The following is a 21903-nucleotide window of genomic DNA, read 5'->3' as shown; positions in this document are numbered from 1 at the left end:
TAGCAATGTATTAAAACATTGTAGCAATGTGTTAATTAATGCTTGCAGAATGTTAAGTAATTTAATGCTAACAACATGCTAATTAATGCTATCAACATGCTAAGTAATTCAAGCTAACAATTTGCTAATTCATGGTATCAAATGTTAATTCATGTTATCAGCATGGTAAATTCATGCTAACAATTTGCTAATTCATGGTATCAAAATGCTAATTCATGTTATCAGCATGGTAAATTCATGCTAACAATTTGCTAATTCATGGTATCAAAATGCTAATTCATGTTATCAGCATGGTAATTAATGCTAGCAATAACAGGATGACGAAGTCATGGATGGTGTTACTGTAAAGTGTAACTCGTCTGATGAACTTTACTCACACCTGTCATGAGGTTTGTTAGTAGCGGTTTAATCAACGAACAGTGCAGTCGATGATTGAACTGGTCTCTTGCATTATGGGCTGCGACTGGCCTCCTGAAGCTGGCCAATGCAGAGGTTGATCATTACCAGAGCTGCCAACTCTCACGCATTGGCCGAGAGACACACGCATTTGATTGGTTTCACACGCTCACACCCCCGATTTCTCACGCTGAAGTGTCATCCGGTCTGTCAAATGCCTGAAAGATGAGTTTATCTATATATCTACATCTACATGTTGAGCCGATCATGCTTTCGGTGAGGGGGTTCAAGATAAATGGGCCAAAAAATACGGTGTTGCGCGACCTAAAGCTACATTCCGTTTTGTGTTCTGACGAGATCGAGCCTGTAATGAGCGAAGTGGAGCTGTGACGCTCAGAGAAAGTGTCGTTCGCTATCTATGGTCACAAGTTCCGTCATTATAAGCATAGTTAAACGAGTCGTGTTTCCCGAACCCATAGTTCCAACGAACGTTCGCAAACAGCATCGCAAAGTTGATTTGCATACATTTTGTTCTTGCACTGATGTTAAATGTGTAGCCATTTTGCACTTGGGCAGCCAGTTTGAGATATAGGCTATATTTGAGTATTGTGTGTAATGATTCTGACAGTTTTTTCCATTGAAATGACTGGGGAAAAGTGTCCCAATAACCCTGAATGCCTATACTCTCTGAAATCATAATTACATTGCATTATGAAGCTTGAAACCCCAAATATTATAACATTCTTCATTAACAATTATTCAGTTATTTGTAACAATCTCATTGAAAAAAAGAAGAAGAAAAAGAAACATGGTTTCAATGTAGCCAGCTACTTTTTGATAGTAACTTGTAGTGTAGCTATTCTCAAAAGGGTAGCTTGAATATAACTTAACTACTCAAAGTAGTTTTTACTACAACACTGTTTTTTTAGATCAGCCACAGCAAAAAAGAACCACACAACAGACAGACGAGCAACAGACAGAAGAGCAACAGACAGAAGAGCTACAGACAGAAGAGCAACAGACAGAAGAGCAACAGACAGACAGAAGAGCAACAGACAGAAGAGCTACAGACAGAAGAGCAACAGACAGAAGAGCAACAGACAGAAGAGCTACAGACAGAAGAGCAACAGACAGAAGAGCAACAGACAGAAGAGCTACAGACAGAAGAGCAACAGACAGAAGAGCAACAGACAGAAGAGCAACAGACAGACAGAAGAGCAACAGACAGAAGAGCAACAGACAGACAGAAGAGCAACAGACAGAAGAGCAACAGACAGACAGAAGAGCAACAGACAGAAGAGCAACAGACAGACAGAAGAGCAACAGACAGAAGAGCAACAGACAGAAGAGCAACAGACAGACAGAAGAGCAACAGACAGAAGAGCAACAGACAGAAGAGCTACAGACAGACAGAAGAGCAACAGACAGACAGAAGAGCAACAGACAGACAGAAGAGCAACAGACAGAAGAGCAACAGACAGAAGAGCAACAGACAGAAGAGCAACAGACAGAAGAGCAACAGACAGACAGAAGAGCAACAGACAGACAGAAGAGCAACAGACAGAAGAGCAACAGACAGAAGAGCAACAGACAGACAGAAGAGCAACAGACAGAAGAGCAACAGACAGAAGAGCAACAGACAGACAGAAGAGCAACAGACAGAAGAGCAACAGACAGAAGAGCAACAGACAGACAGAAGAGCAACAGACAGAAGAGCAACAGACAGAAGAGCAACAGACAGAAGAGCAACAGACAGACAGAAGAGCAACAGACAGACAGAAGAGCAACAGACAGAAGAGCAACAGACAGAAGAGCAACAGACAGACAGAAGAGCAACAGACAGAAGAGCAACAGACAGACAGAAGAGCAACAGACAGAAGAGCAACAGACAGACAGAAGAGCAACAGACAGAAGAGCAACAGACAGACAGAAGAGCAACAGACAGACAGAAGAGCAACAGACAGAAGAGCAACAGACAGAAGAGCAACAGACAGAAGAGCAACAGACAGAAGAGCAACAGACAGAAGAGCAACAGACAGACAGAAGAGCAACAGACAGAAGAGCAACAGACAGACAGAAGAGCAACAGACAGAAGAGCAACAGACAGAAGAGCAACAGACAGACAGAAGAGCAACAGACAGAAGAGCAACAGACAGAAGAGCAACAGACAGAAGAGCAACAGACAGACAGAAGAGCAACAGACAGAAGAGCAACAGACAGAAGAGCAACAGACAGACAGAAGAGCAACAGACAGAAGAGCAACAGACAGAAGAGCTACAGACAGAAGAGCAACAGACAGAAGAGCAACAGACAGAAGAGCAACAGACAGACAGAAGAGCAACAGACAGAAGAGCAACAGACAGAAGAGCAACAGACAGAAGAGCAACAGACAGAAAGAAGAGCAACAGACAGAAGAGCAACAGACAGAAGAGCAACAGACAGAAGAGCAACAGACAGACAGAAGAGCAACAGACAGAAGAGCAACAGACAGAAGAGCAACAGACAGACAGAAGAGCAACAGACAGAAGAGCAACAGACAGAAGAGCAACAGACAGAAGAGCAACAGACAGAAGAGCAACAGACAGACAGAAGAGCAACAGACAGAAGAGCAACAGACAGAAGAGCAACAGACAGAAGAGCAACAGACAGACAGAAGAGCAACAGACAGAAGAGCAACAGACAGAAGAGCAACAGACAGAAGAGCAACAGACAGAAGAGCTACAGACAGAAGAGCAACAGACAGAAGAGCAACAGACAGAAGAGCAACAGACAGACAGAAGAGCAACAGACAGAAGAGCAACAGACAGAAGAGCAACAGACAGACAGAAGAGCAACAGACAGAAGAGCAACAGACAGAAGAGCAACAGACAGAAGAGCAACAGACAGAAGAGCAACAGACAGAAGAGCAACAGACAGACAGAAGAGCAACAGACAGAAGAGCAACAGACAGAAGAGCAACAGACAGACAGAAGAGCAACAGACAGAAGAGCTACAGACAGAAGAGCAACAGACAGAAGAGCAACAGACAGAAGAGCAACAGACAGAAGAGCAACAGACAGACAGAAGAGCAACAGACAGAAGAGCAACAGACAGAAGAGCAACAGACAGACAGAAGAGCAACAGACAGAAGAGCAACAGACAGAAGAGCTACAGACAGAAGAGCAACAGACAGAAGAGCAACAGACAGAAGAGCAACAGACAGACAGAAGAGCAACAGACAGAAGAGCAACAGACAGACAGAAGAGCAACAGACAGAAGAGCAACAGACAGAAGAGCAACAGACAGAAGAGCAACAGACAGAAGAGCAACAGACAGACAGAAGAGCAACAGACAGACAGAAGAGCAACAGACAGAAGAGCAACAGACAGAAGAGCAACAGACAGAAGAGCAACAGACAGAAGAGCAACAGACAGAAGAGCAACAGACAGACAGAAGAGCAACAGACAGAAGAGCAACAGACAGAAGAGCAACAGACAGAAGAGCAACAGACAGACAGAAGAGCAACAGACAGAAGAGCAACAGACAGAAGAGCAACAGACAGAAGAGCAACAGACAGGACTGACAGTTTTTTCCTTTTTCTTCCCTGTAAAAGTATGCTGTAGGTTGATGTATAATCAATTTGCTCTATTTAGACAAAACCATGCCTCTACATAGTGCTTTAAAATTGTGTGTGTGTGTGTGTGTCTATAGGATATACTGTATACAAAGCGTCATATAGATGCATTTTGTCTTCGAGATAATTAATTATCAACCTTATCTATCAAAGGCAAAAAAGAAATCAACAACAAAAACCAATACTACCCCATTCAAATGCTGATGCATAGAGAGTGTTTTCTGTGATGTGTGTGTATATAGCTATTATATATATGTATGTATGTATGTATGTGTGTATATATATATATATATTAGGGGTGTAACGATACACAAAACTGACGGTTCGGTACGTACCTCGGTTTTGAAGTCACGGTTCGGTACGGATTCGGTACAGCAGTTTTACAAAATTGCTTTTTATTAATTTTTATTCAACAGTGGTTTAATGAAAAAAAATTGTGTCTGTCCTTAAATTAATTCAGTTATAACTAAAAGTTTCTTAAAGACAATGCTGTAAACTATATAGGGAGCCCTTACATATTGCTATTAAAGATTAACAACAGAGCCCAAACTATTAGCCTAAATTCAGTTGCTATTTATTTTTAGATATAATAATCAACACTCATAAGCTTCACATAAGGCAGTTTTTGCAGTAACTTCTAAATCGAATTATTATAATTTTTCTCCAATTTTTTGTTGAAATGTAATCATTTAGTGGCTGTAATTTTAATGACAGGTTTATTTAAACATACTTTAAATAAACAAGACATCACTGACAGGCTAAGTAGTATATAATGAACATATATAGGCTAATATAATGAATATATAGGCTAATATAGTGCAGGTATTCAGGGAAAGAGTTAATCTCTCTAACGTTAGTGAGCTAACAGCTGTGGACACTGAATGACTTCTGAGGTAAACGTGATTCTACACGACATTGTTTACCAGCTGTTTTATTGTCTTTCCGCGGTTGAATCACCGATGGAGTGATTACACAACATATGATACGTTTCAGTAAGTTGTAATGTATCCTCAACAAGATATTAATTTATATTTATTCTCTTCCTGATCGCGACGCGTTCACTCGTGCGGCGCGCGCTGCCGCTTGAAGTTGAACTGATCCGCGTCTATCAGTCACGTAACATTAAAGAGCATTAAAATGCATTTATCGTTTGAATTTCGTGATAAAATGGACTGAATACTCAATATGTTCGTGTGGGAACTAGGATTGAAGTGTGTTCCGCGCTTTAAACAAGCCGACAGTGAACTGTTAAAGATTGCATTCATAACCGTTCGGTACACGCGCGCACCGAACCGAGAGCCTTGTACCGAAACGGTTCACGAATACGTGTACCGTTACACCCCTAATATATAAATATATATATATATATATATATATATATAGCTATTATTTATAGTGTCATTGCTAACACTTTGATAGCATGAATTAGCGTGTTGCTAGCATGTTTTAGGTGCATTGTTAACATTATTTAACACTTTGCTAGCATATTTTAACACATTGTTATCATAAATGATCATGTTGTTAACATGTTTTAACACATTTTAGCATGAATTAACATGTTGCTAACATTTTTTAATATGTTATCATGAATTAGCATGTTGATTGCATGTCCCTAACATGATTGAGCACTTTGATAGCATGAATTAGCGTGTTTTGCTAGCATGTTTTTGTTTTATTGCATTGTTAGCATTATTTAGCATTTTTCAAGCATATTTTAACACATTGCTATCATAAATGATCATATTGTTACCATGTTTTAATATGTTGTTATCATGAATTAGCATGTTGATTGCATGTTGTTAACATGATTGAGCACTTTGATAGCATGAATTAGCGTGTTGCTAGCATGATTTAGTGCATTGTTAACATTATTTAGCACTTTGCTAACATTTTAACACATTGGTAACATAAATGATCATGTTGCTAACATGTTTTAATATGTTATTATCATGAATTAGCATCTTGATTGCATGTTGTTAAAATGATTGAGCACTTTGATAGCATGAATTAGCGTGTTTTGCTAACATATTTTAGCACATTGCTAACATGTTTTAACACATTTTAACATTAATTAACATGTTGTTAACATGTTTTAATACGTTATAATGAATAGGTATGTTGATTGCATGTTGTTAACATGATTGAGCACTTTGATAGCATGAATTAGCGTGTTACTAGCATGTTTTAGTGCATCGTTAACATTTTACCATTTTGCTAGCATATTTTAACACATTGATTTCATAAATGATCATGTTTTGCTAACATGTTTTAACACATTTTAGCATGAATTTTAATGTTGTCATCATGAATTAGCATGTTGATTGCATGTTGCTAACATGATTGAGCACTTTGATAACATGAATTAACGCGTTTTGCCTAGCATGTTTTAGTGCATTGTTAACATTATTTAGCACTTTGCTAGCATATTTTAACATATTGCTATCATAAATGATCATGTTGATAATATGTTTTAACACATTTTATCATGGATTAACATGTTGCTTGCTAGCATGTTTTAGTGCATTTTTAGCATTTTTTATCACATAACATGTACTAGCATTTTGCTAGCGTGTTTTAACACAATGCTAGCATGAATGAACAGATTTTAGCATTATTGCTAACATGAATTAGTACATTGATAGTATGTTTTAACCTGAATTATCATGTTCTAAAAATGACTTAGCATGTTGCTAGCATTATTTAGCAAGAATCAACATGTTTCTAACATGATTTAACATGTTTTAGCATTTTGTTAGCATGATTTTTTAACATGAATTACAAACAAACCTCTGGAGTTGTGCTTTGCTGTTGTGGTTTGGACCAGACAAGGTTATTATTTGTTGTTGATGATCTGTTTTCTAACATAAATCTCTCTTTTTTGCATTAAAGGCTAATATCGGACAGACTGAGGACTTTGATGCTGCCCGAAAGAAAGCGGAGAAACTTGGAGCCAAGAAGGTAAAGACTGATAAAAATCATGACCGCGTGTTTTCCTCATGCTTCAGCGGCTGCGTGAGAGAGTGTGTGTTGGTGGAGTTTAGCTGGAAAACCCGTTTCTATAAGTGATCCCAGCGATATCGCTGTCGTTATCGTTATAGCTGTGGTGTGAACTCTGCTATTCTATTATATTTAAAACCATCTAAATATATGTTGGCTAGACAAACATGTTAAAACATGCTAACAACATCCTAATTCATGCTAGCAATGTTAACACATGATAGCAACATGCTAATTTATGCTAGCAATGTTTTAAAACATGATAATTCATGCTAGCAATGTGTTAAAACATGCTAATTCATGCTAGCAATGTGATAAAATAAAATGCTAATTCATGCTAGCAATGTGATAAAACATGCTAATTCATGTTAGAAATGTGTTAAAACATGTTAATTCATGCTAGAAATGTGTTAAAACATGTTAATTAATGCTAGAAATGTGTTAAAACATGCTGGCAAAATGCTAATTCAGGCTAGCAATGTGTTAAAACAGGCTAATTCATGCTAGTAATGTTAACACATAATAGCAACATGCTAATTCATGCTAGAAATGTGTTAAAACATGCTAATTAATGCTAGAAATGTGTTAAAACATGCTGGCAAAATGTTCATTCTTGCTAGTAATGTACACATGATAGCAACATGCTAATTAATGCTAGCAATGTTTTAAAACAGGCTAATTAATGTTAGTAATGTTAACACATGATAGCAACATGCTAATTAATGCTAGCAATGTTTTAAAACATGATAATTCTTGCTTGCAATGTTAACACATGATAGCAAAATGCTAGTTTAGGCTAGCAATGAGTTAAAAAATAATAAATTAATGCTAGCAATGTGTTAAAACATGCTAATTCATGCTAGCAATGTGATAAAATATGCTAATTAATGTAGCAATGTCTTAAAACATGCTAATTCATGTTAGCAATGTGTTTAAACATGCTAATTCATGCTAGCAATGTGTTAAAACAGGCTAATTAATGCTAGAAATGTGTTAAAACATGCTGGCAAAATGTTAATTCATGCTAGTAATGTACACATAATAGCAACATGCTAATTAATGCTAGCAATGTTTTAAAACATGATAATTCTTGCTTGCAATGTTAACACATGATAGCAAAATGCTAGTTTAGGCTAGCAATGAGTTAAAAAATAATAAATTAATGCTAGCAATGTGTTAAAACATGCTAATTCATGCTAGCAATGTGATAAAATATGCTAATTAATGTAGCAATGTGTTAAAACATGCTAATTCATGTTAGCAATGTGTTTAAACATGCTAATTCATGCTAGCAATGTGTTAAAACAGGCTAATTAATGCTAGTTATGCTAACACATGATAGCAACATGCTAATTCATGCTAGAAATGTGTTTAAACATGCTAATTAACGCTAGAAATGTGTTAAAAATGCTAGCAAAATGCTAATTCATGCTAGCAATTTGTTAAAACATGCTAATTAATGCTAGAAATGTGTTAAAAAATGCTGACAAAATGCTAATTCATGCTAGCAATGTGTTTAAACATGCTAATTCATGCTAGCAATGTGTTAAAACAGGCTAATTAATGCTAGTTATGCTAACACATGATAGCAACATGCTAATTCATGTTAGAAATGTGTTAAAACATGCTAATTAATGCTAGAAATGTGTTAAAAAATGCTGACAAAATGCTAATTCATGCTAGCAATGTGTTAAAACAGCCTAATTCATGCTAGTAATGTTAACACATGATAGCAAAATGCTAATTCATGCTAGAAATGTGTTAAAACATGCTAATTCATGCTAGAAATGTGTTAAAACATGCTGACAAAATGCTAATTCATGCTAGCAATGTGTTAAAACAGGCTAATTCATGCTAGTAATGTGTTAAAACAGGCTAATTCATGCTAGAAATGTGTTAAAACATGCTGACAAAATGCTAATTCATGCTAGCAATGTGTTAAAACAGGCTAATTCATGCTAGTAATGTGTTAAAACAGGCTAATTCATGCTAGAAATGTGTTAAAACATGCTGACAAAATGCTAATTCATGCTAGCAATGTGTTAAAACAGGCTAATTCATGCTAGTAATGTGTTAAAACAGGCTAATTCATGCTAGCAATATGTTAAAACAGGCTAATTAATGCTAGAAATGTGTTAAAACATGCTGGCAAAAAAATGCTAATTCATGCTAGTAATGTTAACACATGATGGCAACATGCTAATTCATGCTAGAAATTTGTTAAAACATGCTAATTAATGCTAGAAATGTGTTAAAACATGCTGGCAAAAAATGCTAATTCATGCTAGTAATTTTAACACATGATAGCAACATGCTAATTAATGCTAGCAATGTTTTAAAACATGTTAATTAATGCTAGAAATGTGTTAAAACATGCTGGTAAAATGCTAATTCATGCTAGCAATGTATTAAAACAGGCTAATTCATGCTAGTAATGTTAACACATTGTACCAACATGCTAATTCATGCTAGAAATGTGTTAAAACATGCTTATTAATGCTAGAAATCTGTTAAAACATGCTGGCAAAATGCTAATTCTTGCTAACAATGTGTTAAAACAGGCTAATTCATGCTAGTAATGTGTTAAAACAGGCTAATTAATGTTAGTAATGTTAACACATGATAGCAACATGCTAATTAATGCTAGCAATGTTTTAAAACGTGATAATTCTTGCTTGCAATGTTAACACTTGATAGCAAAATGCTAGTTTAGACTAGCAATGTTTTAAAACATGATAATTCATGCTAGCAATGTGTTAAAACATTATAATTCATGCTAACAATGTGATAAAATATGCTAATTAATGTTAGCAATGTGTTAAAACATGCTAATTCATGTTAGCAATGTGATAAAATATGCTAATTCATGCTAGCAATGTGTTAAAACATGTTAATTAATGCTAGCAATGTGTTAAAACAGGCTATTTAATGCTAGTAATGTTAACACATGATAGCAACATGCTAATTAATGCTAGACATGTGGTAAAACATGCTAGAAAAGTGCTAAATAATGTTAACAATGCATTAAACATGCTAGCAACATGCTAATTCATGTTAACGAAATATTACAACATGTTAACAACATGCTAAATAATGCTAACAACATGTTAATTCATGCTAGCAATGTGTTAAAACAGGCTAATTCATGCTAGTAATGTTAACACATAATAGCAACATGCTAATTCATGTTAGAAATGTGTTAAAACATGCTAATTAATGCTCGAAATGTGTTAAAACATGCTGACAAAATGCTAATTCATGCTAGCAATGTGTTAAAACAGCCTAATTCATGCTAGTAATGTAAACACATGATAGCAAAATGCTAATTAATGCTAGAAATGTGTTAAAAAATGCTAATTCATGCTAGAAATATGTTAAAACATGCTGGCAAAATGCTAATTCTTGCTAACAATGTGTTAAAACAGGCTAATTCATGCTAGTAATGTGTTAAAACAGGCTTATTAATGTTAGTAATGTTAACACATGATAGCAACATGCTAATTAATGCTAGCAATGTTTTAAAACATGATAATTCTTGCTTGCAATGTTAACACATGATAGCAGAATGCTAGTTTAGACTAGCAATGTTTTAAAACATGATAATTCATTCTAGTAATGTGATAAAATATGCTAATTAATGTTAGCAACGTGTTAAAACATGCTAATTCATGTTAGCAATGTGATAAAATATGCTAATTCATGCTAGCAATGTGTTAAAACATGTTAATTAATGCTAGCAATGTGTTAAAACAGGCTATTTAATGCTAGTAATGTTAACACATGATAGCAACATGCTAATTAATGCTAGAAATGTGGTAAAACATGCTAGAAAAGTGCTAAATAATGTTAACAATGCATTAAACATGCTAGCAAAATGCTAATTCATGTTAACGAAATATTAAAACATGTTAACAACATGCTAAATAATGCTAACAACATGTTAATTCATGTTAGCAATGTGTTAAAACATGCTAACAAAATGCTAATTCATGTTGGCCACATATTACCCACATGCTAATTAATGTTAGCAATGTCCTTTGTCTCGTTCTTTCTCTGTCCACTTCACACGATTCAAAGCTTTTCAAACGTTTATGGTGTGTGTGTGTGTGTGTGTGTGTTCCAGGTGTTCATTGAAGACCTGCGCTCTGAGTTTGTGGAGGAGTTCATCTGGCCGTCGGTTCAGGCTAATGCGGTGTACGAGGATCGCTACCTGTTGGGCACGTCCATCGCCCGGCCCTGCATCGCCCGCCGGCAGGTCCAGATCGCCCAGAGGGAGGGGGCACAGTTTGTTTCCCATGGAGCCACAGGAAAGGTGAGCTCATCATCATCACTGGACACTGGAGGGATGAGGCATTGGCATGTTCGCGGCTCCTGATGATGGTCACATGACATGCAGCTGAACATATAAAATATTTACTTTTTACATGTTTTATTTTGTTTTTATTTATTATTATTATCTATTATCAAACGCTAGATCTGCAAAAGTCTTAAGATCTTACAAAAAATTATAAAATCTTTAAAAATTATAGAAATTAATAAAATCTTTAAAAATTATGGAAATTAATAAAACCAAAAAAGTTATGGAAATTAATACAATCTTTTAAAAATTATGGAAATTAATAATATTAAAAAGTCATGATGATTAATAAAACCATAAAAAGTTATGAAAATTAGTAAGATATTAAAGCGACAGAAATTAATAAAATATTAAAAAGTTAAGAAAATTAATAAAATCTTTAAAATAGTTATAGAAATTAATAAGATATTAAAAAGTTATGGAAATTAATAAAATCTTTAAAATAGTTATAGAAATTAATTAGATATTAAAAAGTTATGGAAATTAATAAGATATTAAAAAGACAGAAATTATTAAGATATTAAAAAGTCATGATAATTAATAAAATCTTTAAAATAGTTATAGAAATTAATAAGATATTAAAAAGTAATGGAAATTAATAAGATATTAAAAAGTTATGGAAATTAATACAATCTTTAAAATAGTTATAGAAATTAATAAGATATTAAAAAGTTATGGAAATTAATAAGATGTTAAAACGACAAATTAATAAGATATTAAAAAATTATGAAAATTAATAAAATCTTTAAAATAGTTATAGAAATTAATAAGATATTAAAAAGTAATGGAAATTAATAAGATATCAAAAAGTTATGGAAATTAATAAGATGTTAAAACGACAAATTAATAAGATATTAAAAAATTATGAAAATTAATAAAATCTTTAAAATAGTTCTAGAAATTAATAAGATATTAAAAAGTTATAGAAATTAATAAAATCTTTAAAAAATATGGAAATTAATGTTAATAAAAAGTCATGGAAATTAATAAAACCATAAAAAGTTATGGAAATTAATAAGATGTTAAAATTAATAAAATCTTTAAAATAGTTATAGAAATTAATAAAATATTAAAAAGTTATGGAAATTAATAAGATATTAAAAAGTCATGATAATTAATAAAACCATAAAAGTTATGAAAATTAATAAGATATTAAAAGGTCATGGAAATTAATAAAATCTTTAAAATAGTTATATAAATTAATAAGATTAAAAAGTCATGGAAATTAATAAAATCTTTAAAATAGTTATAGAAATTAATAAGATATTAAAAAGTTATGGAAATGAATAAGATATTAAAAAGACAGAAATTAATAAGATATTAAAAAGTCATGGAAATTAATAAAATATTAAAAAGTTATGAAAATGAATAAAATCTTTAAAATAGTTATAGAAATTAATAAGACATTATAAAGTTACGGAAATTAATAAAATCTTTAAAATAGTTATAGAAATTAATAAGATATTAAAAAGTTATGGAAATTAATAAAATATTTAAAAAATTTGGAAATTAATGTTAATAAAAAGTCATGGAAATTAATAAAACCATAAAAAGTTATGGAAATTAATAAGATGTTAAAATTAATAAAATCTTTAAAATAGTTATAGAAATTAATAAAATATTAAAAAGTTATGGAAATTAATAAAATATTTAAAAAATTTGGAAATTAATGTTAATAAAAAGTCATGGAAATTAATAAAACCATAAAAAGTTATGGAAATTAATAAGATGTTAAAATTAATAAAATCTTTAAAATAGTTATAGAAATTAATAAAATATTAAAAAGTTATGGAAATTAATAAGATATTAAAAAGACAGAAATTAATAAGATATTAAAAAGTCATGATAATTAATAAAACCATAAAAGTTATGAAAATTAATAAGATATTAAAAAGTCATGGAAATTAATAAAATCTTTAAAATAGTTATAGAAATTAATAAGATTAAAAAGTCATGGAAATTAATAAAATTTTTAAAATAGTTATAGAAATTAATAAGATATTAAAAAGTTATGGAAATGAATAAGATATTAAAAAGACAGAAATTAATAAGATATTAAAAAGTCATGGAAATTAATAAAATATTAAAAAGTTATGAAAATGAATAAAATCTTTAAAATAGTTATAGAAATTAATAAGATATTATAAAGTTATGGAAATGAATAAGATATTAAAAAGACAGAAATTAATAAGATATTAAAAAGTCATGGAAATTAATAAAATCTTTAAAATAGTTATAGAAATTAATAAGATATTAAAAAGTTATGGAAATGAATAAGATATTAAAAAGACAGAAATTAATAAGATATTAAAAAGTGATGAAAATTTATAAAACCATAAAAAGTTATGAAAATTAATAAGATATTAAAAAGTCATGGAAATTAATAAAATATTAAAAAGTTATGAAAATGAATAAAATCTTTAAAATAGTTATAGAAATTAAAAAGATATTATAAAGTTACGGAAATTAATAAAATCTTTAAAATAGTTATAGAAATTAATAATATATTAAAAGTAATTAAAAATAAAAAATATATTAAAAAGTCATGGAAATGAAAACAATTATGATAAAGTAAAATTTATAAAAAGTCATGATAATTAATAAAATCTTTAAAATAGTTATGGAAATTAATAAGATATTAAAAAGACAGAAATTAATAAGATATTAAAAAGTCATGATAATTAATAAAACCATAAACATTTATGAAAATTAATAAGATATTAAAAAGTCATGGAAATTAATAAAATCTTAAATAGTTATAGAAATTAATAAGATATTAAAAAGTCATGGAAATTAATAAAATCTTTAAAATAGTTATAGAAATTAATAAGATATTAAAAAGTTATGGAAATGAATAAGATATTAAAAAGACAGAAATTAATAAGATATTAAAAAGTCATGGAAATTAATAAAATCTTTAAAATAATTATAGAAATTAATAAGATATTAAAAAGTTATGGAAATGAATAAGATATTAAAAAGACAGAAATTAATAAGATATTAAAAAGTCATGGAAATTAATAAAATCTTTAAAATAGTTATAGAAATTAATAAGATATTAAAAAGTTATGGAAATGAATAAGATATTAAAAAGACAGAAATTAATAAGATATTAAAAACTTATGGAAATGAATAAGATATTAAAAAGACAGAAATTAATAAGATATTAAAAAGTGATGAAAATTTATAAAACCATAAAAAGTTATGAAAATTAATAAGATATTAAAAAGTCATGGAAATTAATAAAATATTAAAAAGTTATGAAAATGAATAAAATATTTAAAATATTTATAGAAATTAATAATATATTAAAAGTAATTAAAAATAAAAAATATATTAAAAAGTCATGGAAATGAAAACAATTATGATAAAGTAAAATTTATAAAAAGTCATGATAATTAATAAAATCTTTAAAATAGTTATGGAAATTAATAAGATATTAAAAAGACAGAAATTAATAAGATATTAAAAAGTCATGATAATTAATAAAACCATAAACATTTATGAAAATTAATAAGATATTAAAAAGTCATGGAAATTAATAAAATCTTTAAAATAGTTATAGAAATTAAGATATTAAAAATTATGAAAAATTAAAAAGATATTAAAAAGTCATGAAAATTAATACAATTATTAAAGTAAAATTAATAAAAAGTCTTGATAATTAATACAATCTTTAAAATAGTTATAGAAATTAATAAGATATAAAAAACACAGACATTAATAAGATATTAAAAAGACAGAAATTAATAAGATATTAAAAAGTCATGATAATTAATAAAATCTTTAAAATAGTTATAGAAATTAATAATATATTAAAAGTCATGGAAATTAATAAAATGATGATAAAGTAAAATTAATAAAGTCATGGAAATTAATGAAACTATAAAAAGTTATAAAAATTAATAAGATATTAAAAAGAGAGAAATGAATAAGATATTAAAAAGTAATGATAATTAATAAAACCATAAAAAGTTATGAAAATTAATAAAAATCTTTAAAAGTCACTGAAATTAATAAAATCTTTAAAAATTATGGAAATGTATAAGATATTAAAAAGAAAGAAATGAATAAGATATTAAAAAGAGAGAAATGAATAAGATATTAAAAAGTAATGATAATTAATAAAACCATAAAAAGTTATGAAAATTAATAAGATATTAAAAAGAGAGAAATGAATAAGATATTAAAAAGAAAGAAATTAATAAGATATTAAAAAGAGAGAAATGAATAAGATATTAAAAAGTAATGATAATTAATAAAACCATAAAAAGTTATGAAAATTAATAAGATATTAAAAAGAGAGAAATGAATAAGATATTAAAAAGTAATGATAATTAATAAAACCATAAAAAGTTATGAAAATTAATAAAAATCTTTAAAAGTCACGTAAATTAATAAAATATTTGTGAGTAAATATGAATAATAAGTGAATATTTGCATTATCAGTGAAACACCAGTGCTGAGTGTGTGTGTGTGTGTTCCAGGGGAATGACCAGGTGCGCTTCGAGCTGACGTGTTACGCTCTCTACCCTCAAGTGCAGGTCAGTGACCCTGATCACATGATCACATGATCACATGACCCATCACCAGCTGTCTCTGACCCTTCTCCATCCCTTCTCCATCCCTTCTTCATCTCTTCTTCATCCCTTCTTCATCTCTTCTCCATCTCTTCTTCATCCCTTCTTCATCCCTTCTTCATCCCTTCTTCATCCCTTCTTCATCAGATCATCGCTCCGTGGAGGATTCCCCAATTCTACAACCGTTTCCCGGGCAGGAAGGACCTGATGGAGTACGCTGAGGTGACCTTTAACCCCAGAGGAATGCTCTCATGGGTTTCTTCTACACCTGCCATATTAAATATGAATATTAAAAGTGTGCTTTTTATATACATATATGTACATATACATATACATGTTTTCTAATATATTAAACTTTAACAAATTTGATCAGGTGGAATTGCTGAGAAATTGGTGTTTATGAGTAGATGATGATAATAATAATAATATTATGAAACGTTCTTCATTATGAAAATGTATTGCTCATAAAGACTGAGAACTTTAACCTTCACCTTTTGAAACTACACAATTTTAATTAATTACTTTTATTTAATTATTTTAATAAATTGCCTCTTGTTGAATATTAAATGTTGAATATTAGACAATATTTATTGTTATTATTATTATTATTTATTATTACAATATTGGTCATTTTATTTATTATCATTGAGATACTATTATAGTTTTAATATTTTGGATTTAGTTTTTATTTTAAAGTTTTAGTTTTTGTCATTTTTATTGGTTTGTATGCGTGTTTTTTAACGTTTATATATATATTTCTTTTTTTTCACTTTTAGTTATTTTTGTATTTCATGTTGAACTAATTGATCAATGTTGCTTTATAACGGGAATAAAACGTTTAATATTTGATATTATCATAAAAAGTAATACATAATTTAAATAATAAATAATTTAAATATTATAGAATTTTTGGTTTACATTTTTTTCTTCTTCTTATTATTATAAACATTGTTTTCATAAAAATTTCATGGAAATAAATAAAATCATAAAGTTATGGAAATAAATAAAATCATAAAGTTATGGAAATAAATAAAATCATAAAGTTATGGAAATAAATAAAATCATAAAGTTATGGAAATAAATGAAATCATAAAGTTATGGAAGTAAATGAAATCATAAAGTTATGGAAATAAATAAAATCAAAAAGTTATGGAAAATGAAATGAAATCATAAAGTTATGGAAATAAAAAAAATAATAATAAATCAAATAAAAAAGTTATGGAAATTAATAAAATCATAAAGTTATGGAAATAAATAAAATCATAAAGTTATGGAAATAAATGAAATCATAAAGTCATGGAAATCACACACACACACACACACACACACTCACACACACACTCACACACTCACACACTCTCACACACACACACACACACACACACACACACACACACACACACACACACACACACACACACACACACACACACACACACACACACACACACACACACACACACACAGGTCATGGGCCTCATCTCATTGAGGGATCCAGACGCGCTCCTCACTCTGTCCTGGAGATGGCGCTCAAAGCCTGGGCCTGAATCTGATTCTCAGCAGCTTCAGTTCTGCCTGATCACTCTGAGCTCAATGAGATGAGGCCAATTACCTGCAGCAGGTGTGTGTGTGTGTGTGTGTGTGTGTGTGTGTGTGTGTGTGTGTGTGAGAGAGTGTGTGTGACAGTGTGTGCGAGAGTGAGTGTGTGTGTGTGTGTGAGAGAGTGTGTGTGACAGTGTGCGAGAGTGAGTGAGTGTGTGTGTGTGTGTGTGAGAGAGTGTGTGTGTGACAGTGTGTGCGAGAGTGAGTGTGTGTGTGTGTGAGAGAGTGTGTGTGAGAGAGTGTGTGTGACAGTGTGTGCGAGAGTGAGTGTGTGTGTGTGGGCATGTTTTCGTGAAATATCAGGACACAAATGTGTATAATGACATGGGTATTACAAAAAGAGGGAGAAATATGAGGACGTTCCCCATGTCCTCACTTTTCAAAATGCTTATAAATCACACAGAACAAGTTTTTTTTCACAGAAAGTGAACTGCACAGTCTCCTGTGTGTGTGTGTGTGTGTGTGTGTGTGATGGGTAGGTTTAGGGGCAGGGGCAGTGTGTGTGTGTGTGTGTGTGTGTGTGTGTGTGTGTGTGTGTGTGTGTGTGTGTGTGATGGGTAGGTTTAGGGGCAGGGGCAGTGTGTGTGTGTGTGTGTGTGTGTGTGTGTGTGATGGGTAGGTTTAGGGGCAGGGGCAGTGTGTGTGTGTGTGTGTGTGTGTGTGTGTGTGTGTGTGTGTGTGTGTGTGATGGGTAGGTTTAGGGGCAGTGTAAGGGGATAGAAAATACGGTTTGTACGGTATAAAAACCATTACGCCTATGGAATGTCCTCACATTTCACAAAAACAAACATGTGTGTGTGTGTGTGTGTGTGTGTGTGTGTGTGACTGTGTGTGTGTGTGACTGTGTGTGTGTGTGAGTGAGTATTTTTTCTGAAATGTACTAGCATTGGTTAGTGATGATTGATGTGTTTGTTCTGCTCTCTCAGAAACACGGGATCCCTGTGCCGGTGACGCCGAAGGCTCCGTGGAGTATGGATGCCAATCTCATGCACATCAGGTACACACACACACACACACACACACACACACACACACACACACACACACACACACACACACACACACACACACACACACACACACACACACACACACACACACACACACACACACACACACACACACACACACACCTCACTACTGTACGTACAGTCAGTCTGCTCTTACTAATTCTTCATAATTCTCTCAACAGCTACGAGTCTGGAGTTCTGGAGAACCCGAAGGTAAGAGATCTTCACTATTATATTGAATATTAATCTGACTGTAGATGAATATCTTGTTCAGTCATAAAACTCTGATTGGTCCAGTCAATGCAGGTAATCGCATCATCACCACACGGCACAATCTGATTGGCTCTGCTGATCCTGCAGCCAATGAGCTTTGGTGACGCGCTTGAACCCCTAAAAATGGCTCAAACGAACTAAAATTTAAATAAAAACTGAAAAAATTTATATTAAAAAATGTTAACAGCACACGTGATTTGAGAATCATTGAGTAGGTTCCGTTACTCATGACCTTTTTTCACTCGGGTTGCGAACCTTCGGCCCTGCACACACACTGGTCGCCCTGGGCCGCTGGTTTCTGTGGTCGTTTGTTTCCTGGAGCACACACACACACACACACACTCACACACACACACACTCTCTCTCTCACACACACACACACACACGTCACCTCGACGTCACATGACCGCGCTCATTCCTGCAGACTCTAGAGCCGTGATGGACGCGCTCGAAACACTTCCTGAAGAGTGTGTATCAAACTGACAGTCACATGCTTTCATAACTGTGTGTGTGTGTGAGTGTGAGAGAGTGTGTGTGTGTGTGTGTGTGTGTGATGGGTAGGTTTAGGGGCAGTGTGTGTGTGTGTGTGTGTGTGTGAGAGAGAGAGTTTGTGTGTGTGTGTGATGGGTAGGTTTAGGGACAGGGGCAGTGTGTGTGTGTGTGTGTGTGTGTGTGTGTGTGTGTGTGTGTGTGTGTGTGTGTGTGTGTGTGTGATGGGTAGGTTTAGGGTCAGTGTAAGGGGATAGAAAATACGGTTTGTACGGTATAAAAACCATTACGCCTATAGAATGTCCCCACATTTCACAAAAAAACCCTGTGTGTGTGTGTGTGTGTGTGTGTGTGTGTGAGAGAGAGAGAGAGAGAGAGTGAGTGTGAGAAAGTGTGAGTGTGTGTGTGAGAGAGAAAGAGAGTGTGTGAGTGAGAGTGTGTGAGAGTGTGTATGTGAGTGAGTGTGAGTGTGTGTGAGAAAGTGTGTGCGCGTCTGTCTGTGTGTGAGAGAGTGTGTGTGTGTACGTCTCTGTGTGTGTGTGTGTGTGTGTGTGTGTGTGTGTGTGAGAGAGTGTGTGTGTGTGTGTGTGTGTGTGTGTGATAGTGTAAGTGTGAGAGAGTGTTTGTGTGTGTGTGTGTGATAGTGTAAGTGTGAGAGAGTGTTTGTGTGTGTGTGAGAAAGTGTAAGTGTGAGAGAGTGTTTGTGTGTGTGTGAGAAAGTGTGAGTGTGTGAGTGAGTGTGTGCGTCTGTGAGTGAGTGAGTGTGTGTGTGTGTGTGTGTACGTCTGTGTGTGTGTGTGTGTGTGTGTGTGTGTGTGTGTGTGTGTGTGTGTGTGAGAGAGAGTGTGTGTGTGTGTGTGTGTGTGATAGTGTAAGTGTGTGAGTGAGTGTGTGCGTCTGTGAGTGAGTGAGTGTGTGTGTGTGCATCTGTGTGTGTGAGTGTGTTTTGTTGTGTATCCTATTAGATCCATCAGGCTTTTATGGCTCATAAAGTGAGAATATGATTTTTTTTATGATTATTATATTTGATGATATTTACATGTTAATGTATATGTATATTGTAATGTAAATCAATGAGATCTTTATAACACACAATGCATATAAATATCTGCCAATAATGTGTATTAGTATGATGATATTTATGATCAAAGCTCGAATCATAATGCAGTGATGATTGACAGATCATTATCCTGATGATCATCTTTGATAAGCGGTGTGTGTGTGTGTGTGTGTGTGTGTGTGTGTGTGTGTGTGTGTGATGGGTAGGTTTAGGGGCAGGGGCTGTGTGTGTGTGTGTGTGTGTGTGTGTGATGGGTAGGTTCAGGGGCAGGGGCTGTGTGTGTGTGTGTGTGTGTGTGTGTGTGTGTGATGGGTAGGTTTAGGGGCAGGGGCTGTGTGTGTGTGTGTGTGTGTGTGTGTGTGTGTGTGTGTGTGTGTGTGTGTGTGTGTGTGTGTGTGTGTGTGTGTGTGTGTGTGTGTGTGTGTGTGTGTGTGTGTGTGTGTGAGAGAGAGAGGCCGGATAGGGTTATGAAGGCGATCGCGAGTCCTCCGTTATGATGGGATGGAGATGAGCTCGTCCCGCTCCGGCCATTTACGCGTCACTTCCAATCCAGTGGCCAGATCTCATCTCTCCACTCGTCCTCCGCCGGCGTGACACTCTTCCCCCTCTCCGCCGGTTTCCTCCTTCTCTTTCAACTCCGGGCTTTGATTGAAAGCAAATGAGGCAGCAAACGTGTGGAAAGAGAGAAATTTACTCTCTCTAAGTTCATGCGGCGGCGTCTTTCAGCCGCTTCGGAGGACAACAATATACACGGCGAGCGGAATAAAGCGGCGCACCGGCGGCATGATGTCTCTCTTCCGCTCCACCGGACCCGATGCTGTCTGTCTGCCCGCCTGTCCTTCTCTCCGGATTATTCCCACCTTCGGCTGGCTCGCGGGGTTAAAGGGCGAGGCCGGATCCGCCGGCGGGGGGGCAGAATTGAAATTCATGGATCGCATCACATTATATCAGCGGATGAAGGGCTTCACCTGGTCGGAGGAGGCGCGGCTTTATCGGGATTTCATCAGTAATTCAGTCGTTTCTGTAGAGAATAAAATGCAGGAAATACAATAGTTGTGATGTTTTGGGCAAAATAAAATTAGCTGATATATCCCAATATATCCCATATTACACACACACACACACACACACACACACACACACACACACACACACACACACACACACACACACACACACACACACACACACACACACACACACACACACACACACACACACACACACACACACACACAGACATTTACTCACACACACACACACACACACACACACACACACACACACACACACACACACACACACACAATCATTCACATATACACACACACACACACACACACACACAATCACTCTCACTCAAACACATGTACTCACACACACACACACACACACACATACACTCACTCATTCACTCACAAACAAACTTACACATACAAACACACAGACACACTCACAGAACACACTCTCTCTCTCTCACACACACACACACACACACACACACACACACACACACACACACACTC

The 21903-nt window shown here is 33.6% G+C and overlaps 1 protein-coding gene across 2 annotated transcripts in view; it reads left to right on the top strand.

Annotated features, from left to right (window-relative positions):
- ass1 (argininosuccinate synthase 1) overlaps positions 1-21903 on the top strand; it is an 81516-nt gene that overhangs the window by 12387 nt on the left and 47226 nt on the right. For both annotated transcript variants that reach the window (XM_079815399.1, XM_079815398.1), the window contains exons 3-8: positions 6899-6967; positions 11130-11318; positions 15851-15907; positions 16091-16165; positions 18472-18542; positions 18738-18768. In XM_079815399.1, the coding sequence (XP_079671525.1) occupies positions 6899-6967; positions 11130-11318; positions 15851-15907; positions 16091-16165; positions 18472-18542; positions 18738-18768 (492 nt within the window). The remainder of the gene's footprint in view (positions 1-6898; positions 6968-11129; positions 11319-15850; positions 15908-16090; positions 16166-18471; positions 18543-18737; positions 18769-21903) is intronic.

The sequence above is a fragment of the Gobio gobio genome (assembly GCF_949357685.1).
Source record: "Gobio gobio genome assembly, chromosome: 4".
NCBI classification, from domain to species: Eukaryota; Metazoa; Chordata; class Actinopteri; order Cypriniformes; family Gobionidae; genus Gobio; species Gobio gobio.
This window is presented reverse-complemented; position numbering and strand designations above follow the sequence as displayed.